Below are 22,208 nucleotides of genomic sequence, written 5' to 3'. Positions count from 1 at the left end.
CTTCCTCGTGGAGGCCGCTTTATCAAATTGGTGTAGATTACACAACACTAGTCAGCATTCAGAGTTGCATTGTCCCGAATTCAAGGTTGCTGCTGACATTTTCCAGCAGGAAGTGCGAAGTAGTGAAGCTGCAGAAAGCATTCCAACAACAGGATATGAAATTGTCCCCACTACAAGATATGACCAAGCATTAATCATTGAGGATTTCAAGTTTCCTCCAGTTTATGAAGAAAGTCTAATGTGCGAACAAGGTGGAAGATTTCCTCCAGAATCGGCGAATGGACCTATGGTTCCGCCTAATTCTCAGTTCCCACCTGCTTCAGCCAATGGACCTATTGAAGATCCAGATTACTATTTCCCACCATTGAATAACAGTGTTCTAGTCGAAGGAATTAAAGAAGTGTTTCATCAGTCGTCAGGAAACACTGGACCAAGAGTTTATCAGAGGAATCAGAGGAATCAAGAGCCTTTAACTACTTCCGTTACTCCGAACAATTTCGCTACGCCACCAAATCCAAGTGCTAGCAATACACCCAGCTATCCACAAGATTCACCTGAGTATAGACAGAGGAACATTCCCCCTCAAGGAGAGGAGTTGAAGCGGCTGAGTCTGTGTATGTTAGAAGAATTCAAGAAAATCAAGGTAAGCCTACCATTGTTTGAACTAATGAAGGTACCTGATATCAGGGATACATTAATGAATGGATTAAATGAGAATACTGTCGGGAGAGCATCAGCTCAAACCAGTCCCAACATTCAGAGAGGTTCAAGTGTTCCTCAAGCAAGCATAAATGTGGTTCAAGACGAACCAAATATTCAACAGTCATCAGAAGAGGCATGTAGTGTTCAAGATTCATCTAATATGCCCGAGAAAAAGGAATTAGTAAAGACAACAAATGTGCCAAAGAAAGAAGATATGCTAGAAGGCAAAGCTTTTCTCACAAGAGATAATGTAAAGAGAGTTAAGGATTCACTAGTTGTGACTGAAAATCCTACCAAGGCTGAAGTCCCTCCTAAGAGTGAGATTGCTTTTGTTGAGAGCACGGTTAAAAAAGAAGTTTCCAAAGAAAGTGTGAAAAAAGAAGAGAGCTTGCAAGTCCATAGGGATAAGCCAGTAGTGAATTATCAAGATGAGCCAGCCCCATTCTTGCTTTCAGTAAGGATTTTCGGCAAACTTTTACATAATTGTCTGGTAGATTCCGGAGCTTCTAGTAATGTAATGCGAAAGGCTATATGCGAGAAATTGGGTCTCATTCCCATACAGACTAGTAAAAGAGTTACACAATTAGATAAGACAGAGGTACCTGTGATTGGAGAGTTAAACAATATTCATATGCAGTTGGCTGCGGATCCAAGAGTCCATCACTTCATAGATATATCAGTTGTAGACATTCTAGACGGATATGGCATGCTCCTGAGTCGAGATTGGTCACGAAGACTGAATGGTTACTTTTCGACCGATTTCTCTCACGTGGCTGCCATGGAGAGGTGTACCAAACCAGATCAAGATAGATAGTACCCCAAGATTAAGATTGATGATAACAGAATATGGGGAAAACAATGAAATTCTTTTCCTGGAAACAGATCTAGGAAATTACAGACCGAAAGTTGCATAGGTTTTGATGCTTCAAAACCCAATTGAAAAGATAGAAGAAAATCATGAGATTGTGAATTCCATAGAGATGGTAGTTGAAAGTGATCATGATACAGATGAGGAAATTGATATGTTTGAAAGTTTCAGAGGATTTGTGTTCAAGAATATCCAGTAGGGAGTTGAGTTAGGCAACCGTGCCCGCATTCAAAATCTATTGTTGCCTAATTGGTGCCGAATTCACGATATTGCTCATTCTGAATTCTCGATACTGCTCATTCTGAATTCTCTTGCGCAATGTGCAAGGTAGCTTTGAATCAAATACACAAGAGAATTCCTGAAATTTTGACACTTGAAGAAATTAGAGAGGCCTCTCCTAGGCCAGATGAAGAAATTACAGATAAAATCAAAGAAGAAATACATGACGAAGATCAAGTTTGGACATTGAGATTTGATGTTTCAAAGTCAAAGAAAGGGTCAGGAGCCGGATTTGAATTGATAAGTCCCTCTGGGGAAACTTATTTGGCCTCCCATAGATTGTAGTTTCCATGTACGAACAATGTTGTTGAGTATGAATCCTTAGTTCATGGATTGCTGTTAGCCATTCAGAAGAAAGTGAAGATTTTACATGTGTTTGGAGATTCAGAGATTGTAGTAAGACAAGTGTGAAAGCAATATGTCTGCCACGACAAAAGATTGACAAAATACCGCAACAGGATATGGGATCTCATCGGGAGCTTTCATGCTTTCAATATCAAGTCAATATACAGATCACAGAATCAAGTGGCACCCATCGCCATGGAAGGATTAAAGAAGTTTACAGTGGAACTCGCATCAGTTCCATTCGTACCAGATAATGTCACCAATTTCCAAGTTTTTGAAGATGATAAGCATATATTGGATTTTCTGACAAATACAGATGTTTTCCTGAGTCAGGTTATTGATGAAGAGGAAGCCGAAGAAGCAGAATATGATTCAGATGGTATCCTAGATTTGAAGACAAACTTCATTCCTAAGGGAATGATAGAGCTAGAAAGAATGTTTGATAGAGATAAAATGAAGATTGAAAGATTGCATGACTCAAGTGGAAGTGCCTGTGAAACGGTGAATTTGGGAAATGACAAAGAAATTAAGAATGTATTCATAGGGAAAACATGCACACCCAGTGAAAGGGAAGGCATATTAAAGAACATGAGAGATTTTCCCGATGTGATTGCATGGGGATATGATGATTTGAAGACATATGATACATCAATCATTACACATACCATTCCCTTGAAACCAGACAGTAAGCCATTTAGGCAGAGACAGAGGCTAGTGAACCCTTTGCTGGAGCCTCTCATATATCAAGAAGTGAAGAAATTGTTGTCAGCAAGGATTATCTTTCCTGTGCGACACTCGTCGTGGGTCGCCAATTTGGTCCCAGTTAGAAAGAAGAGTGGAGAGATAAGGCTTTGTGTTGATTTCAGAAATTTGAATAGAGCATCAGAAAAAGATAACTACCCACTTCCATCATTGGATGAGGTTTTACAGATTGTGAATGGATTGCAGATGATGTCCTTTTTGGACAGATATTCAGGATACAATCAGGTGATGGTAGAATATGAAGATAGATTAAAGACAGCCTTCACCATAAAGTGGGATACGTTTGCATACAGAAGGATGCCATTGTGGCTTAATCAACGTTGGAGCCACATTCCAGAGAGCTATGGACATTGCATTTCAAGATTTAATTGGAAAATGCATCATCATTTACATGGATGACATTACAATTTTCTCAAGGAAAAGAGAAGATCACATTGAAGATTTGAGGAAAGTATTTCAAAGATGCAGAAAGTACGAGATATCCCTTAATCCCAAGAAATGCATATTCGGGGTTATAGAAGGTAAATTGTTAGGACATATTATCTTGGAGAAAGGAATCTCCATTGATCCTGAAAGAGTTGAGGCTATATCTAAGATAAACCTCCCGAGTAGTAAGAAAGAACTGAAGTCCTTCTTTGGTAAGATTAATTTTGTGAGGAAATTTATCTCTGGATTTGCTGAGATAATACGACCACTGAATGAAATGTTGAAGAAAGATGCTAAGATGGATTGGACGACAGAAGCAAAGAAAGCATTTGAAGAAATCAAGTCCACCATCGTTGAGGCTCCTGTTTTGGTCAGTCCTGATTATACGACGCCTTTTTATGTGTATTCATTCTCCTCAGAACATACTTGTGCTGCAGTCCTTACACAGAAGAACGAAGATAAAGATGAACATCCCATAGCATTTATGAGCGCACCGTTGAAAGATGCGGAGCTGAGATATCCGAATGTAGAGAAACAAGCTTATGCTTTGGTGAAAGCAATAAAGAAATTCAGACATTACATCTTGAGGACAAAAGTTCATGCCATTGTCCCAGATGCAGAAGTTAAGAGGCTCCTTATGCAAAATGAATTAGGAGAAAGAAGAGGAAAGTGGATCGCCACTATCCAGGAGTACGACATTGAGATACAACCAATGAGACTTGTTCGAGGTCAAGCCTTAGCGCAGACTCTAGCAGTTGATGGACCTGGATTAGTCCAAGTCTATGCAATTGAAGATGTCACTCCAGATGAATGGTATACAGATATTGTTTGTTATTTATTGAACCATAGATGCCCCGCGCATATGGCCCTAGCTCAGAAGAGAGCATTAAAATTGAAGTGTCAGCATTTCATGTTACAAGGCTTTGTTTTATACCGAAGAAATCATGAAGGAATATATTTGAGATGTGTTGGAAAGAATGAAGCTAAACAGATTGTGGAACATTTTCACAACAAATTTGGGACAGGTCATGGTGCAAGTTTGGCTACTGCGCACCAAATTTTAAGAGCAGGTTATTACTGGCCTACCTTGTTCCGAGATACTCATGAACATGTGAAGACATGTCACACATGCCAGGTTGCTACCGTTCAAGAGAAGAAACCAGCCATGCCGCTGTAGCCCGTGATCGAGTCCAGACCTTTCACTATGTGGGGTATCGATTTCATTGGTATGATCAATCCACCTTCCTCTGCGCAACACAGGTACATTCTAACCGCGACTGATTACTGTACTCGGTGGTCAGAAGCTCAAGCTTTGAAGTTATGTACAACTGATGCCGTGATTAAATTTTTAGAGGAGAACATCATTACCAGGTTTGTGATAATGGTTTTTCCTTTACATCATTAAAGTTTTCAAATTGGGCTTTTGAATATGGTATAACCCTTAAGTTTTCATCGAATTATTATCCTTAGGGTAATGGGTTAGCCAAATCTACGAACAAGAATTTGCTGAGTGTGATTAAGAAATTGTTAGAGAAAAATCCGAAGGATTGGCACACACAATTGAGATTCGCCCTTTGGGCGGATAGAACGAGAGTTTTTGTAGAATTGTTGGTATATGCTACAGCTATTTGAATCCTAATCATTGTTCAATTGTTGGTGATTTTGCTCTTCAAATGTTGTATTTGCATTCATGGTTCTCAATTCCTCCAAGTTAGATTAGAATTTATTTTCATGTATGTTAGATTGAGTGAAAGATTTGTTGAATTCATTTGTGTGGAATCCTTAATCCATACCACTAGCCTCTTTCCGCTGGTAAGTGCACCTTGTGTGGTCAATTGGAGTTTGAGTAAGCATAACTTCAACTATTATGCATTCGTTGACAAGCATCAACTTGGATGGTGTCTACATTTGATGGTAATAGTCTGAAAATCATTAAGTATACCTTAGATGATTGCACTAAGCTTGTGTCAATACCTGATTGTGAGACCTTGCCTGGTTTGATTCCACTAAATCCATTCATCATTTCCTACATTCCTAGGATTAGAATAGATTTCCTGAACCCTATTCTTTTTCCCCCTTTTTTAGTAAGAAGTAAATCTAGAGCCTTATTGATAAATCCTAAGTTGTTAGCACACCTATTCCTCATCATTCATGATAATCCAAACATTTGCGTAAGTCCCCAAAGTGAAACACAGCAATTCACATCAACCACTGAACTTACCCACTCGTCAAGACCTGACATGTAGAAACCTTGGAATCACATTAGTTGATCTCATTCTTAGCATCTGAGGTTATTTTGTTCAAGAGAGGGTAAATTACCTTGGTACTTTATTCTGAAATGTTTTGTGCATAAAAAACACATCAACACGTTGGTCGACTTAGACTTAGAGTCTAGTTTTGATGTAGTGTTACTAGATGTTGATTAGGGAGAAATGCATATATTCTATATTTTTTTTCTTATTGAAGTTTAAATTTGTGGCCTTTGGGCATTTTGTTGTAATTTTTATATTATATATGTGCACATTGGCAATGAAAGCAATTAAATTTTTGTAATGTCCCCTATTTATAGGCTGTCAATTCCCAAAGGGAAACATACATTACTACCTACCATGTTATAGTAATTACAAATTAATGACTAGAGTTGCTCATAGTACAATTAGGCAATGTCCTTATTCAAGCATAATCTTAATTCCCTTCTATTTTCTAATCCTGGATGGGGGACTTGCTTGTCTAGGGCACGATGATACCATCTCCCTAATGCAACCCAGATTACTGGAACCTCAGTCCATTCACCCTTGGGGCCCGCAGCCCAGATTTCAGCATCATGGGTTCTTTCACCCTTGGGGCTCATCAATCATGAGATGGTTTTACTCCACCTCTCCCTAACAGCATCACACCACTCCTCAGGGAAAAGGAATTAGAACTGGTTAAGAGCTTGGGACTGTAAATATGTCAATATCTTGTTGTACTATGAATGTATATGAAATTAAGTATGACTGTCATATAGATTGCAGTCTATATTAATATTACTATTCAATTCTGCATAAAAATATTATCAAGCTTCATATATTAAGCATATCCCCATGCATACCACCAAGAACAAGGATGTTACTGCCTGTAACTTAATAACAGTTCTGATCTGATCTGATCGATGGTGATGTCACTGGATGCTTTTGATTCCTTTCCTTTATATCTCTCAATGTGAGGGAGAGGTCACACTTCTTCATCATGTATGGCCTTTGGCAAGAGACACACCCTTTCACCATTAGCACCTTTTGAAAGAGTGCAACTCTTCATTATTTGTGCTTTTTGAAAGGGACACAACCTTTCACAATCAGATCTGCACTTCTTATTTAAATCCGATCTGCACTTCTGTTTCCCAAATTATCTCCTCTCAAATGAGGTTCTCTTCTCCCTTTTATATCTCATGTTTGAGGGAGTGACAAATTTTCATTTCATGTCTTTTGACCATTCATTAACTTATTTAAATTTTAATTATATTCTTTTATATTTTAATTTTAAATTTTAATATTTTAATTTTATTATTATTATTTATCATTAAATTCTATTTCAAAGTGGGGACATTACAATTTTGTCAATTCAAGTGTGATGTTATTTATTAGTATTATATAATTTCTATGATAAATGCTTTATTAATGTTATCATATGAATATTTCAAACTTATATTATAAAAATTACCCTTTTTTTAATAGCCATACCCTAAAAAATGGCCTCCCAAAAAACTTGTCCTAGAAACACATCCCCTTGGCTCTCGTAGTCCTTGTCTTGGAAACTTGGAAGGGCATAGATTAAAAGTTATAAACTTCTTTTTGTTTACCCTACTGAGGTCTCCATTTCATGTTTATCTTAGGTGGATGCTTAGAGCATCTAAGAAAAATCTAGTGAACAACAACAAAAGGAAGTAGAGATGCGGAAAACGCTTCCTACTCTTATCAACTAGGATAGGTATGTGCAAATAAATATAACCTTCGTAATTGTAGAAAAGAATGCATGAGAAAGTATTGCATAACACTAAATTTATGTGGGGAAAACCCTTTTTGGTGAAAATCCCCATGCTTGAAAAGCAAGAGCAATTTAATTATTCAACAACATCAATTACGATACAATACCTAGGCTATGGCTTTATTGTAGTATCAACTACATGCAAATTTGGAGTATTTTCATTAGCATAACAATGCTTGCAAAATAACCATACTTCAATCCATCTATAATACTAATAGATACATGAAGCACAAACTAGAAGTGTAATGTCCCCTTTCTGGGAGACAGGCAGATGAGCATTTGGGAAAGTCTTTATAGGAGGGAATTGAGATATTCAAGGATAGATAATTTAAGGAGAGCGGATTAGATGGCCCTGAAGATTTGCCAACGACCTACAAATTCAAAGGATATTTGGTGAAAGTTATTGATGAACAAATGTTGAGAAGGGCCTTTTGGATACAATATGGATAATAAGCTTGACTTTGACTACAATTTTAAAGGTAAGGATCAGGGCAACATTGGCCACCCCATAGATCCTCAACAAGAATTTGGCTTCGAATTGGAGGTCTTAGGTAAAGCCATGGTCTTTAGGTGTTTGAAAAATAAGAAAACTAGACTTTGGATTCTAAGGTGGGTAGGCGAGAACCAAGAGATCAAAGGTTACCCAATGTTGGTGATCTCATAGTATATTTGGAGATTGAACACCCCCCTCAAAGAAGAGGCTTGTGTGGAATTCTTTGAAAATTTTAATCTAGATGTTCTTCTAATGTAGGAAATCAAGATCAACTTAGATCAAGATTTATATACTTAATGTTCAAAACAAATGGGGTAGTTTGGATAAAACGCATAAAGGCATGACAAGTGGTGTAGCCATAATTTGGAATAAATAGGGTATGAATATGCAAGAAATGCTTTCTACAAATTGCTGGATTATTGGATCGGTTTGGGTTGTGGTTTTCCCTATAAATGTATATGGTCCCCAGACTATGCTGAACAAGATTCTTTGTAGGGCCAATCAAGGACAAGCGGAGAGTGGAAGGGGGAGCTATGTGAATTATGTTGGAGATTTTAATGCTAGATCTGACTCTTTGGAAAGATAGGTTGGTTCTCCCTCACCTCTTGAAAAGGAGGGGCTTCCTAGTTTCCTTAGAGAGGTTGCACTCTAGGATATTTGTTATAATAAACGTTGTGTACTTGGATTAATAGAAAAAAGAGAAAGGATCAAAACTTTGCAAGGAGTCATAACAATAGATCACTTCTTGGCCACTACCTCTTGGTTGAACAATAACTCTATTTGTTATTTCGAAGTCCAAATTGCCCTATTTCCTTGACTATTAATCCCGATAAATTTCTTAAACATCCACCTATCAAGTTGGGGATTGGGGTTGCTCTTGCTAATTTTGACCAAATGCTATCTTCCTTTTGGAAAAATTAGAATTATTGCTGCTGATGTGTTTTTTATGCACTTCAAACATAGAATACAATACTAAGTATTCTATCCTCTCTTGAACAAGGAAAACTTCTATGCTAAATAATGTGATCAAATAAGATAACCCCAAGGTTTCTTTAGTCAGGTCTTGACTTTGCAAATGGATAGTCTCAGTGAATATGATGTGATATGTTGGTATCACAAAGGGACTTACGTTTATGAACTGCAGCTGGACCGTGATCATCTAGTAACAATTCAGTGATGCTTTCTTCCTAAACTAAGTCGAATTCAAACAAAAGGCAAAAGGATTGTGTCACTATCTGCCTCTGAATCTCCTGTCTCTGCTCGTGCTCTCCGCTCCTCCTCTGCCATGGCTACAGTCTCAGCCTCTATATCTACCTGGTCGATCGAATCAGTGTCAGACTTGGAGGTTAAATTTTCCCTACTTCTATTGACGCAGTTTCCCCCCATATTTTTCGACAGGGGTTTGGGGGCAGCGTCCCCAAGGTGGGGTCAAGGGGCAGCGGGTGTTATTTTTCTATTGGCTGACATGTTGTAACCCTAATTTTTCTCATTCTCAGGCAGAGGTTGTAGTGAACAAAGACGAGATCATTCATTTAAATTTTTTTTTTTAAATGTTTTTTTTTGTCATTTAATTTGTCCTCCAGTTCTATGGCTCACATTGATAAAATCATTGAAATTCTTCCAATCGTTTGATCAATCCCAGCCCCATGATGGGTATTAATTTGGCAACTTCTTCTCATACTACTTTGAAAGGAAAGCGCAAGGCAGTCTCACAAGATTTTCAGCCTTGAGATAAATCTCATTGCTTGCACAGTTCCCTGTGTCAATAATCACAATTTCAATTCAGGCTCTAATCTGAGTTGTAACAACAGCATCATCTTTGTCTTGCCTATATTGTTCCTATTTTAAATAATATTATGCCCTTGTGTAGTAACTTCATCGGAGAGAATCATATTGAGTGTATGAATTTGCAGATTCTAACCTCTGCTGTCAAAAACTCATTGGACAAATCTGATAATCAGTTTTTTATGGTGTGCATGGAAGGAGATTGGCAATGAAGATTCGTGGATGACCATGCAGAAACCCTGAATGTGATCAATGTTAATACTGGGGACTTGGAGGATATTCAGCATTACCCGAGATCGTTGGTGCAGGATATGAGGAAAATGGTCTACCAGTTTCATCATTGCCTTTACCATGAAGACCATGGACAAAATAACAAAGACATTAATTTTTGATAGTCATGATCCATGAGTTGTTCTAGTTCGTGCAATTTGATTCCTTTATTTTTTGTATTTGGCCTGTTGCTCCATTTCTCTATGAATAAAGTTTTAAATTTATTAGTAGACAAAAAAAGGATATCAAAATTTAATGAATTTAATGTTGCAATTTTAATAAATTTAAAAATAGTTAAAGTTAAATGAATTTAAAATTATTATAACTAAATAACTTTCAAAATGTTAAAATTTTAATCTAATCTAAATATATTTAATATTGATATTAGTTTATTAAAATATAAAGTATAAAAAATGTTATAAATTTAAAATGAGCCAAATTATAATACACATTTTAATAACCAATTAAAAAAAGCCATGTTGGACAGCTACAATTCAGTAGAATTTTATGTATCAGAGAATTAAGATAATCGAGTTAAATGTCACTTCTACTCTTTTCTTGAGATGTTAGTTTATGACTTATTGAAATGACAAGAGATTCGAGTTTAATCAGCAACTAATAGCCAATTGTCCCAGCTTAGAGTATGAATGTGTAAGCAAATTGCTTTCCTAGATCTTTTTATTACTTCTCTGATCTTGATATTGTTGCTCTTAATTACAGAATTCAAGGTTGCATTTCATAGGTACCTGGAGAAATCGGTACCGTAAAAGATTTGCAGGAAAATCTTCCGAAGAAATACAGGGTCAATATACAGGAGTAGATTCCAGCTCTAATACTACTTCTGTTGCTGATAGTCGTGTTATTATCCATGTTGATATGGTAATGATTATTATACTTATTTTAAGTTATATGAATGTTTAATATTGTTTGTTCTAGTTATTTTCAGTTATATTAATCGCCATTTACAACAGTTCATGTACAGTTTCAGTTTCAGTTTTGATGATGTTTTGGTTCTTACATATAAATGTAAAAGTTACATTCTTTCATTTATGATATTTGATGTTACTTGGTTAATGTTTAACTCAATTCCTCACTTCTTACAATATTATGTTCCCAGGATTGCTTCTTTGTATCTGTTGTGATCAGAAAACATCCTGAATTGAATGACAAACCTGTAGCTGTATGCCATTCAGATAATCCTAAAGGGACTGCTGAAATTTCTTCTGCAAATTATCCTGCTCGTGGTCATGGTATAATCAGTTTCAGTTGTATTAGATATTTTTGAGTTGTTATATAATTCACACTTAGGATTAGGGCTATGAAATGTTTTTGCTGGAGCATAATTTGACTTTTTGGCACTGGTAGGCATCAGGGCAGGAATGTTCGTTAGGGATGCCAAGGCTTTGTGTCCTCATCTTTGTATTCTTCCTTATGACTTCAGTGCATATGAAGAGGTAGTTTATTCTCTTTCTTTTGGATGGCATAAATTTGTTTGTAAGCAAAAATTTGTCCTACAGTTTCTCTTTCACACATTGGACAAACAGCATTATGAACAATCTTTGTTCATTTCAGGCCCAGTATCTTTTTTAAAATGTTCTATAGATCACAGTTTACCCCATTTTGCTTTTGGTTTCAGGTTGCTTCAAAGTGGAACTTTCACATTTAGTATTTCTCGTTTTAAATTTGCAACTGCACATTTTGCATCTCATTGACTTACTTTTGGCCATTTTGCCTGTGAATTCAAGGTACCACAGAAGTCATCTCATCACATTGAGTATTTCTGTGTTGTACAATGTACCCAAAAGTACTTTTTGAGTCTCATCGACCTACTTTGGTCAACTTTGGACATCAAAAGAATGTTTTTTTTTGTCTTTTTTGGTAAGAACATTATTGCTTTGCACTTTGCAGCGCTGTATTACATAGTTATTGTCTTAATTTATCTTTTTGCAGGTTGCCGATCACCTTTATGACATTCTTCACAAGCACTGTAACAGAGTACAAGTATGCACTCTTTTTGCCATGAAATTCTTCTAACTCCTTGTGGATTGAGTTTGACAACTAAACTATACAAGATTGTAACAACTGAGAATACAATGCAGGCATTAAGCTGTGATGAGGCATATTTGGATGTGACAGGTTTGCATGATCCCGATCACATTGCATTAGCTATTAGGCAAGAGATATTTGATGTGACAAAATGCACTGCAAGTGCTGGGATTGCTGGAAATTTGTTGTTATCTCGTATGGCTACAAAGAGAGCTAAGCCAAACGGTCAATTTCATATTCGATCCAAGGAGGTAAACTTTCTTAATTTGATTTGCAATAGTATAATGCTTTAATGGGTTTGCTATGTTATCAGCTGCATTCTTTCTTCTGTGAAATGGAGCCATGCTCAAATATTTGCATGCATCATATTGAAGTTACCGAATAGCTCCAAAATCAGGCTGATTCTGGTTATGAATCACCCTGGAATTGGAGTTGTCATGGAATCAGTGCCGAGTTGGTTAGGGTTTGAAATTTTCGTTCATAGATTTTGCTGACTTTCAGACTTCAAAAAAACCCTAAACACTATTGTTTACTGCTGAAAATAAAAAAGCTCTAAACGTAACCTCAGTCTTTGTTCCGAATAATAAAATTACAAATTAAAAATAATAAAAATTATAAATTAAAACTTGTATATTTATACAACTTTATATATATATACATATATGCACATACATACATATATACATATATGCACATACATACATATATACATATATGTACATACATGTATGTGTGTGTATATGTATGTACATGTATGTGTGTGTACATATATAGGTGTATGTGTATGTACCATAGAAACGAGAATCGGACTCGGTGCATGTCATGTCCCCTCCTTGATCGTTATATATATATATATATCCTAAATTAATTATTATTATTAATTAATATAATAATTACCAATTATTTATTATGTTTTTATTAAATTAATAATATTATAAACATAATTTACATATTATGTTTATTACTAATGCTATTATTTATTTATTAATAATTATATTCTTGAAATATCGAAATGAAAAAACAAATATATAAAAAGAATTGTTAAAAGAATATCGATTTGACAAATCAATAATTACTAATAACATGAATCAGTATGGTGGGTAGTGATTATAATAACCTCTATATCATTACCGACAGTTTAGAGAGGAGGAACGAGTTAGATGTTATTAACACTGACTCCCTTAATATTGTTGTTAACTCCGTTAAAGGGCAATAAGTGAATAAGGATTATGGGAAGTGATTCATAGAAGATTAGCGATCATCTCAATCGGCGACTAATTAACATTCATAAGGCATAAAGATCATTAAGACTATCGGTCTCAAGTTCTCAATAGATGTGTTAATGTGCAATCGGATATCATGGAATTGAGAAGTCAAAGGGATATCATGAAAAGTGCAATCAAACTAACAAAATAAAAGCAACCGATCATTACTGAAATGTATGTATTTTAAGAAGAAAGCGATTAAGGATATATCCATGTTGACACATCAATGAAAAGGGACTACGTGATAGGGTAATCTGTGATGAAACAGTCATGATAGGAATCTCATAGTAAATGAGAAACAAATTGAATATAGTCAATCGATGAATATGATGAGTTGTCATTAATATTTGTTAACAATCAATAACAGGGGTGCGATTAAGAGTTAGTAAAGAATAAAATGAATAGGGTGACGAGGGCTATGATCAATGAAGAGGTGCATTTAAGAATGTAATCTGCAAATGAAAAGGCGCATTTAAGAATGCAATCTGCAAATGAAAAGGTGCATATGATCAATAAAAGATTATAAAGAAAACATTTTGTTTGCATCTCTTGGAAGAAAAAAACACACTGTTTCTTAATAAAGAGTCACATCTTTTGAAAGCAAGATAAAGATATTTGAAAGCAAGATAAAGATATATATATAGAAATCACAATTGGAATTTAAAGGGGAATAACATGGAGAAGAGAATATATATATATTATTGAGAGCACAAATCAGATCAGATCAGAACTGTTATTAAGTTACAGGCAGTAACATCCTTGTTCTGGGTGGTATACATGGTTAAAAGCTTAATATGAATACTTAATATAAGAAGCCCGATAATGTTTTTGGGCAGAATTTAATATTAACGTAGATTGCAATATGTATTGTAGTTATACATAATTTCATAAGTGGCAGACCAGATCTTACATGTGTCAGATCTGTCTGCCTTTATCAGCTACTAATATATTAATAATTAATGTCTTTTAAGTAGTGGTACTATTAATGATTTATAAAAAGGTAATAAGCCAAATATTTAATAATTGGTAATATAATTATATATATATGTACATAGATAAAAAGATGTTTTGATCAGAAAAATAATAATATTAGATCAATAAAAAATTAGAAAGAACTCTTAGGAAATAGTCAATAAGAAGAATAATGAGAATAATTGTCAAATGAGGAAAATACATAAGTACTTGTCAATAGTTAATAAATGACTGGTTCCATGTTTAGTCTCTCAACCAATAGATTAATTATGTTAAGCAGGTAGGGGACATTACAGTGCGGACTCGGTAAGGGTGATTCGACTCGGGACTCTAGACTCGGCAAAAAAAACTCGGTGTAGACTCAGCAGAGTGAAAAACCCAAGAAATTTAGAAATTTTTAAGGATTTAAAACTTGTTTCATGCACCCTTTATTTAATAAACCTTAAAGGCACAATAACATCATCAAACAGAAGTTGATTTGATCACATAAGTATAAACTCAAATTGTAGTTGAAGGAAATAGCAAACTTAGATATATAAATATTGTCATATGTATACAAAACTCATGGAATATAAAATCCATGACATCAAACGTTCCACACAAATATCAAAACAATAACTACAAGTCTATGGCTCAAAGGAGCCTGCATCCCTCCTGCGAAGGCGTTTAAGGTAGGTCTTGGATGATTTAGCAGCTATAGTTTCTGTCCGTGACTCCATGCCACCCTCACCAACATCAGCTGTGGCTGTTTGTGCTCGTGCTCTAACCTCCTTTGCCATGGCTACAAGCTCAACCTCTCTATTTGCTTGGTTGACCAATCAAGGTCCTCGTCACTAAAGACAGGACCCATAGCCTTAGTGATCCACACAAGGTGTTTGATGTGAGAAAAACCCAACGATAGAAGGGGTGCGGAGAAACATCAAAAAATGTTCGTTTGTGTCATTTTTTGAGATTATTTTTTTTTGAGTTTGGCCCTGTCCCGGCATAAGGACTTGCTAGGTCTGAGCTGAGTCTGCGAGTCCTTGGACTCGCCAAGTCTTGCCTAGGACTCGGATGAGTCCGTCTCTAGGCCCCTGGGACTCGCCCAAGGTCACTCAGCTCGAGACTCGTTGAGTCCTGGCAAGTCCTGGAACTCTGGTATGCACATGTATATGTATATGATCATTGCATGTGGCATCAAAGCTCTAGGTTTAGCATTAGGATCTATAATCTCAATGCAAACTTTCACACTTAGGAAAAGAGTCTATGAGGGTCTTTCAACAGTAGTATGGAGAAAGAATGGATCCTAAATTTGCAATCCATGAGCTAACTACCAAAAATAGGGGGTGAATGAAATAGTTGCTGATTTCAACAACAGGTTTATCATGACAATGAGGAAGGTGCGTCCTTAGGTGAGACCAAATGAGCCTATGTTCCTTGTCTTATACCATGAAGCATTTTATTCAAATTTGGGCTACCTTTTGAGAGGCAAAAATCCTCAAACATTGAGGGAAGCTTATGCAATTATATTTATTTTAGTTTTTTGCACAAGTGTACCCAAATGTACCCAGCCCCCAATTTTTTTTCGCTGTACCAGCATTCCATATCCACATACCCGATTTTGATTCTGATTCTGATTTGGAAACTCAGCATCATATCTAAGGGGCAAGAGGTTGGACAGTCAAATTTCATGTGTTGTGCCTTTAACAGTTATAATCAATTCTTCGTGATGTATGCCATAATAATAGTTCATGTTCGCTGTTGTTGATAGACTCCCATAACCATTTTAATACCTTACATTTTCAGCTTAATACTTTTTCTTTTCTTTTTTTTTGTGGTGCCGAAGGGTATCCCCATGACCCAGCCTGGTGCCCATTTTGAGGTGAGCTGTGGCGAGACTAATCCCTTGGGGTGTGGGTAAGGGCCTGTGCATTACACACACCGTATAAACACTGGGTTCGGAGAGTCAAACTCGAGACCAATGGGGAGCAAACCCACTGTCCAAGCCAACTCTCCTACCCGTTGTGGGCTTTCCAGCTTAATACTTTATTCTCAAACATTGTCTGTTATTATGTGCTGTATTCCTTTATTGGTTTTCTTATGTTTAGAACATTGCAGTACTGCAGACTACTTGCTTAACATTCATGCCTTCATAAGTCCTTTTGACTTGCTAAGGTTAGGTTGTTTGGTGAATTTCTGAATATCCCATCTTCCTTGTTTGATTGTGTCTTTGGATTTATCGACACAAGTAATATACTTGCTTTTATAACCTGGTTTAGGATCTAGACTCTACAGTTGCGTGTTGAGATTTTTTTTCGAGATTTTTTTCTTCTTTACTATGCCTTTGAGTACATTGAAAAGAGTAGTGCCATTTTTTGTGTTTTGTAAATCGTAGTTGTTATATTGAAGTTACAAAATTAATCTATCTTTTATATTAGACCAAATATCTTTATGCATTAGGAACAAAAGACATATTTCTCTGTGTCATTCTGTCTCTCTGAATGATGGTTTTGTCACAAACTCTGTTTTTTTCAGATGCTTTTTCTCTTTTAAGGGAATTTTTTGTGAACAATTGGTATATAATAGTATGGTAACTACACAAAAGTATTTTTTGCATTTGCAGGTTAATGAATTCTTAGCATATCTTCCTATAAGTGAACTTCCAGGAGTGGGACCCACATTGCAAGAAAAGTTGAATAATCAAAATGTTCATAATTGCAGTCAATTGCGCAGCATATCCAAGGTTAGTTGATACTTGATATTGTTGAACACATTTTGTTTCAACAAATCTTTTTGGTCGTGTGGACAATGCCAGATGTTTTGTGTAAGTTGAATAAGATACAGAGCTGGCTTCAACTAAAATACCTTGAGTATCCTTGAACTCAATCTCTCAATTTAAGAATTGGTGTAAATCTTAGTGAAGATCAAAACCTGCAAAATTAAGAAATGTACTCTTTCATCTCTAAAACTAATGTACTTTACACCTTAGATAAGCTCTTATATATGTTTTCAATCGATTGTGATTTGTAAAAAAGAAGCCATCATGAAACTTAATTTCACAATATTTCTGTTTGCCATTTGCAAGAGCTAAAGTTGAATTTAATGGGACATTATGGTACTTCTTTCTAAAACAAATGATCCTTAATTTTCTTGTTTGAGATGCATGCTGACATTGCTTATATATGCACCTGGTTTGTTTAACTACAAGAAATATTTGTTGTTTGTAACTAGGGTAATATATGGGTTCGGATTGCCTTAAGGCAACATCCGAACCCATTTAGGACTGGGTCCTATCCTAAAGGGTAATGTGCCCCAAGATTAAGCACAGGACTATGCTTGCACACCATCCTAAAACCCCACACCACAATAACAATATTGGCGCCAAAAAAAAGGAAGGAGGCCGACTTGCAATAATAAAGGTTAAGATGCATATAAATAACGATACTTTGCAAAGACAAATCAATCATTTTTTTTTAAGCGAATTAGCTTTGCATGAAAAGTGCGAACTTACACTTGGAGGGTGCGAAATTGTCCAGAATTATGCGAACTTGTTCTAGAGGACAAAGGCAATCTTTGGTGTAGACTTGAAAAGCTTAGAAGTGCAGATCTGTCATTCAAGAAGGATTCAGATTTGTCAAGGAAGCTAAGTATTGTACTTGTGTTATTAAGGGAGAATATATAATCTGACCTGTGGGTCTTTAATGCTGGGTTTTTCCTCCTTGGAGGTTTTCCTAGGGTATTTGTGTTTGTCTCTGGTTTACTTCCTCCATCTCTGAGTTTACTGAATTATGAGTTACTAAAATGTTATAAATCTGATTACAATCTAGGGCATAATTAAAGGATATAAATCTGATTACTAATCTAGGGCACAAAAATTACATGGTATCAGAGCTAAGGTGTCTCTAACTTCTGATTTTAGTGAATCATTTGTTGCATATAGCTGCTGTTTGTTTTCAGATTAAAATGTCAGGTTTGAGGGCTGAAGATAGACATGATGGAGCCCTTGATTTTGCTGCTTGGAAGGTCCGTATTCTATTGATCCTTGAAGAAAATGATCTGCTGAAATTTGTAGAAGAAGAAGGGCTGTCCCCTCCAGAAGATGCTGAAGAGCTGAAACAGTTCAAGAAAGACTCCCTCAAGGCTAGGAAGATCATAACTGAGTCCGTCAAAAATCATCTTGTCACTGTCATATCAAAGTTTGTGTCTGCTAGGGAAATGATCAAACACTTGGAAGGGATGTATGAAGTCAACAACCTTAGCAGGTCTTTTGCTCTAAGACAACAACTTCTTCACATGAAAATGAAAGAAGACTCAATCATAGCCTACTTCATGAAGATCAATGAACTAAAGGACAAGCTAAGCACTCTTGATTGCCAAATCTCGGATAAAGATCTTGTTATGATTGCATTAAATGGTCTACCTGATGAATGGGAACCATTCATTCGTAGCATTGGTGGAAGAGCCGATCGTCCCAACTTTGAGCGTCTTCAATTTGATTGCATTGAAGAGGAATCTCGAATTGAGGTAAGAGGAAAACGCAAGAACTCTCACAAAGATAATCATGTTCTCTTAGCTAAATCTAGGAAAGGTGGACATTGGAAGAAAGAAAAGAGAAGCAAAGATTTTAGATCCTCCTATGATCCAAGGAAGAAGTCAAGAGATTCCTCTCACATTTGTTGCTTCAGATGTGATAAGTATGGTCACTATGCCAGAGATTGTCAGAATGATCCAAAGGAAAGGGAAGTCAATTTAAATGAAGTTGCCGAACAAAGTGAAGACTATCTTCTTATCTCTGCTCTATCCAGCAATGTTCCTACGGACAACAATACGTGGATACTTGACAGTGGTACCTCCAGACACATCTCAGGTTTTCGTGAGCATCTCTCAGATCTGATTGAAAAGGACACCAACCTTCATGTGGTAGTCGGTGATGATGCTCGATACTCGATAAAAGGTTCTGGTACTACCTCTTTAAAACTAGATTCTGGTATTTCCTTACACCTCTGTGATATTCTCTTTGTACCTGGTATTAAAAGAAATCTTATTTCCATTTCTGCCTTAGAAGATAAGGGTTTGCAAATAGCATTTTCTGAAGCGAAAGTACTCACTTGGTCTAAGAAATCTAATTTCAAAACTGCTCGTATTATTGGAAATAGATGTGATAGTTTATATAAGCTTGCAGCTAATCCAATTCAAGCTCTCATTCATGAGGCCCCTGAATCATGCGAGCTATGGCATAGAAGACTTGGACATCTACACTTTCAAGCTCTTCCCACTCTCGGTAAAATGGTTAAAGGTATGCCTAAACTTAGTTTATCTCATGATGATGCTTGTAAAGGTTGTGCAATGGGTAAGAATGTAAAGAATCCTTTTCATAAAAGCGATAGTAGGGCTAAAGAAAAGTTAGAACTTATTCATTCAGATTTATGTGGTCCTATGTTTGTAGCATCTCCTAGCGGTTTCCTATATTATGTTATCTTCATAGATGATTTCTCTAGGAAAACATGGATCTACTTTCTTAAATCTAAAGAGTCTGAAGAAGTCCTAAACAGATTTAAAGAATTCAAAGGCTTAGTTGAAAATACTACAGGAAATTGAATTAAATGTTTGAGGTCTGACAATGGAGGTGAATACACCTCAGGTAGTTTCTATCACTTTTGTGTTAAAACAGGAATTAAGAGGGAATTCTGTGTTCCCTACAATCCTCAGCAAAATGGAGTTGCTGAAAGAAAGAACAAGACCATTGTTGAAGTTGCAAGAGCCATGATCCATGATCAAGACTTGCAACCTTTTCTATGGGCAGAAGCATCCAAAACAGCAGTCTATATTCAGAATAGATGTCCTCATCGCGCCCTAAAGGATGTGACTCCTGAAGAAGCCTTTACAGGAATCAAACCTGACATCAGCCACCTAAGGATATTCGAGAGCCCGGTGTATGTTCATGTGCCTAAAGGAAAACGAACCAAGTTGGATCCATCTGGAAAGAAAGGCATCTTAGTGGGGATACAACGAATCTTCCAAAGCCTTTAGGATCTACATTTCAGGTTAAAGGTATGTTGAGGTAAGTAGAGATGTAACTTTTGAAGTAGATATTGCTTTCAAAAGATCTAAAGGTTCATCATCCAACAATAATGATATGGTGATTGAAAATCAAGATTCAATACTTGATGCTAACCCTGAGATACAGGAGGAGTCTACTGACCTTCCGGATCAGGAAGTTCAGAATGACCCAACAGAACCTATGCACTCTACCGATATACCTCAGGATATTGTGGTCTGCAAGAAGAGACCACTTTGGGTTAGAAACACAATTCAAGATGCTGAAGGATTTGCTGCTCCTAGAGGAACCTTTAGAGATAGCAAGAGATTCCAAAATCACGCCAACTACATTTCTGTGATGTGTAATATCATGAGTCTGAACCTCACAGTGTCGAAGAAGCTATGTCCCATCATGCTTGGAAATTAGCCATGGATGAAGAGTATGGGTCTATCATCAAGAATGATGTCTGGGACATTGTACCCAGACCCAAAGGTAAGTCTGTTGTTTCCTCTAAATGGTTGTTTAAAATTAAACATAATGTTGATGGGAGTATTGAAAAATATAAAGCTAGGTCTGTAGCTCGTGGTTTTTCTCAAAAGGAAGGAATAGATTATGAAGAAACTTTTGCCCTTGTTGCTAGATATACTTCTATTAGATCTATAATAGCTATTGCTGCAGCCAAAGGTTGGGAGCTGCATCAAATGGACGTTAAGACAACCTTCCTCAATGGTGTCATTGAGGAGGAAGTCTATATTGAGCAACTTGAAGGTTATGTAATCCATAAAAGAGATTCTCATGTTTGCAGGTTGAAGAAAGCTTTATATGGGCTCAAATAGGCTCCTCGGGCTTGGTATGAAAGAATTGATAAGTACTTACTAAGCTTAGGGTTTCGTAAGAATGATGCTGATGCTAACATTTACCTAAAGGTTTATAATGATGATATGCTTATTTTGGTTTTGTATGTGGATGATTTATTTCTCACTGGGGAAAATAAATTAATTATAAGATGTAAGAAAGAATTAGCCTCAGAATTTGAAATGAAGGATTTAGGTCTAATGCATTACTTCCTAGGGTTAGAAGTATGGCAGAAATCCAATGAAATTTTTCTAAGTCAAGGAAAATATACTATTGATATTTTGAAAAGATTTAGAATGATGCATTGTAAACCTATGCATACTCCTATGGAATCTAACTTAAAGAAGTTAAGTGTTTCTGCAACTAACTCTGATTTTGCAGATCCATCTGAGTACAGGGAGTTGATTGGTTCCTTGATGTACCTAGTCAATACCAGGCCAGATATCTGTTATGCTGTGAATGCCCTCAGTCAGTTCATGAGCTTACCTAAACTTGTTCACCTGGTTGCTGCAAAGCACATTCTAAGATACCTGCATGGCACGATTGGTTATGGGTTGCAGTATTCACTTAATACCTCAATCCTCTTGGAAGGCTACTCAGATTCAGATTGGGCAGAAAGTGTCAAGGACAGGAAAAGTACTTCAGGTATCTGCTTCAACTTGGGCTCTGTAGTGATCTCTTGGGCATGTAGAAAGCAATCTTCGGTAGCATTAAGCACTGTAGAAGCTGAGTATATTGCCGCATCTGTTGCATCCAGAGAAGCAGTGTGGCTTCGCAAGCTCCTTGTTGGATTATTTGGTCAAGCTAGTGGTCCTACCACCATTTATTGTGATAATCAAAGCTGTATAAAGATGTTAGTGAATCCCGTATTCCATGACTGATCCAAACATGTGGAAACACACTATCATTTCATTCGGGACATGGTGCAAAGAGGCACCATTCATCTAAAGTACATTAGCACGGATGAATAGATTGCGGACATCCTTACCAAACCTTTATCTAGAGTGAAGTTTGAATACTTCAGAGACAAACTTGGTGTTGTGGAAAATGGAACCCTGATTGAGAGGGAGCTCCAATCTCAGTGACTCTATCTCCAGT

General features: G+C 36.4%; 1 protein-coding gene across 8 annotated transcripts in view; it reads left to right on the top strand.

The window, feature by feature from the left end:
* LOC131028839 (DNA repair protein REV1) overlaps positions 1 to 22,208 on the top strand; it is a 189,645-nt gene that overhangs the window by 56,408 nt on the left and 111,029 nt on the right. For all 8 annotated transcript variants that reach the window (XM_059221380.1, XM_059221381.1, XM_057959199.2 and 5 more), the window contains 6 exons: positions 10,674 to 10,832; positions 11,071 to 11,203; positions 11,319 to 11,407; positions 11,904 to 11,954; positions 12,053 to 12,250; positions 16,839 to 16,958. In XM_059221380.1, the coding sequence (XP_059077363.1) occupies positions 10,674 to 10,832; positions 11,071 to 11,203; positions 11,319 to 11,407; positions 11,904 to 11,954; positions 12,053 to 12,250; positions 16,839 to 16,958 (750 nt within the window). The remainder of the gene's footprint in view (positions 1 to 10,673; positions 10,833 to 11,070; positions 11,204 to 11,318; positions 11,408 to 11,903; positions 11,955 to 12,052; positions 12,251 to 16,838; positions 16,959 to 22,208) is intronic.

This window comes from Cryptomeria japonica, chromosome 5, assembly GCF_030272615.1.
Source record: "Cryptomeria japonica chromosome 5, Sugi_1.0, whole genome shotgun sequence".
NCBI lineage: Eukaryota > Viridiplantae > Streptophyta > Pinopsida > Cupressales > Cupressaceae > Cryptomeria > Cryptomeria japonica.
The sequence above is the reverse complement of the archived record's forward strand: the minus strand, read 5'-3'. Positions and strand labels throughout refer to the sequence as shown.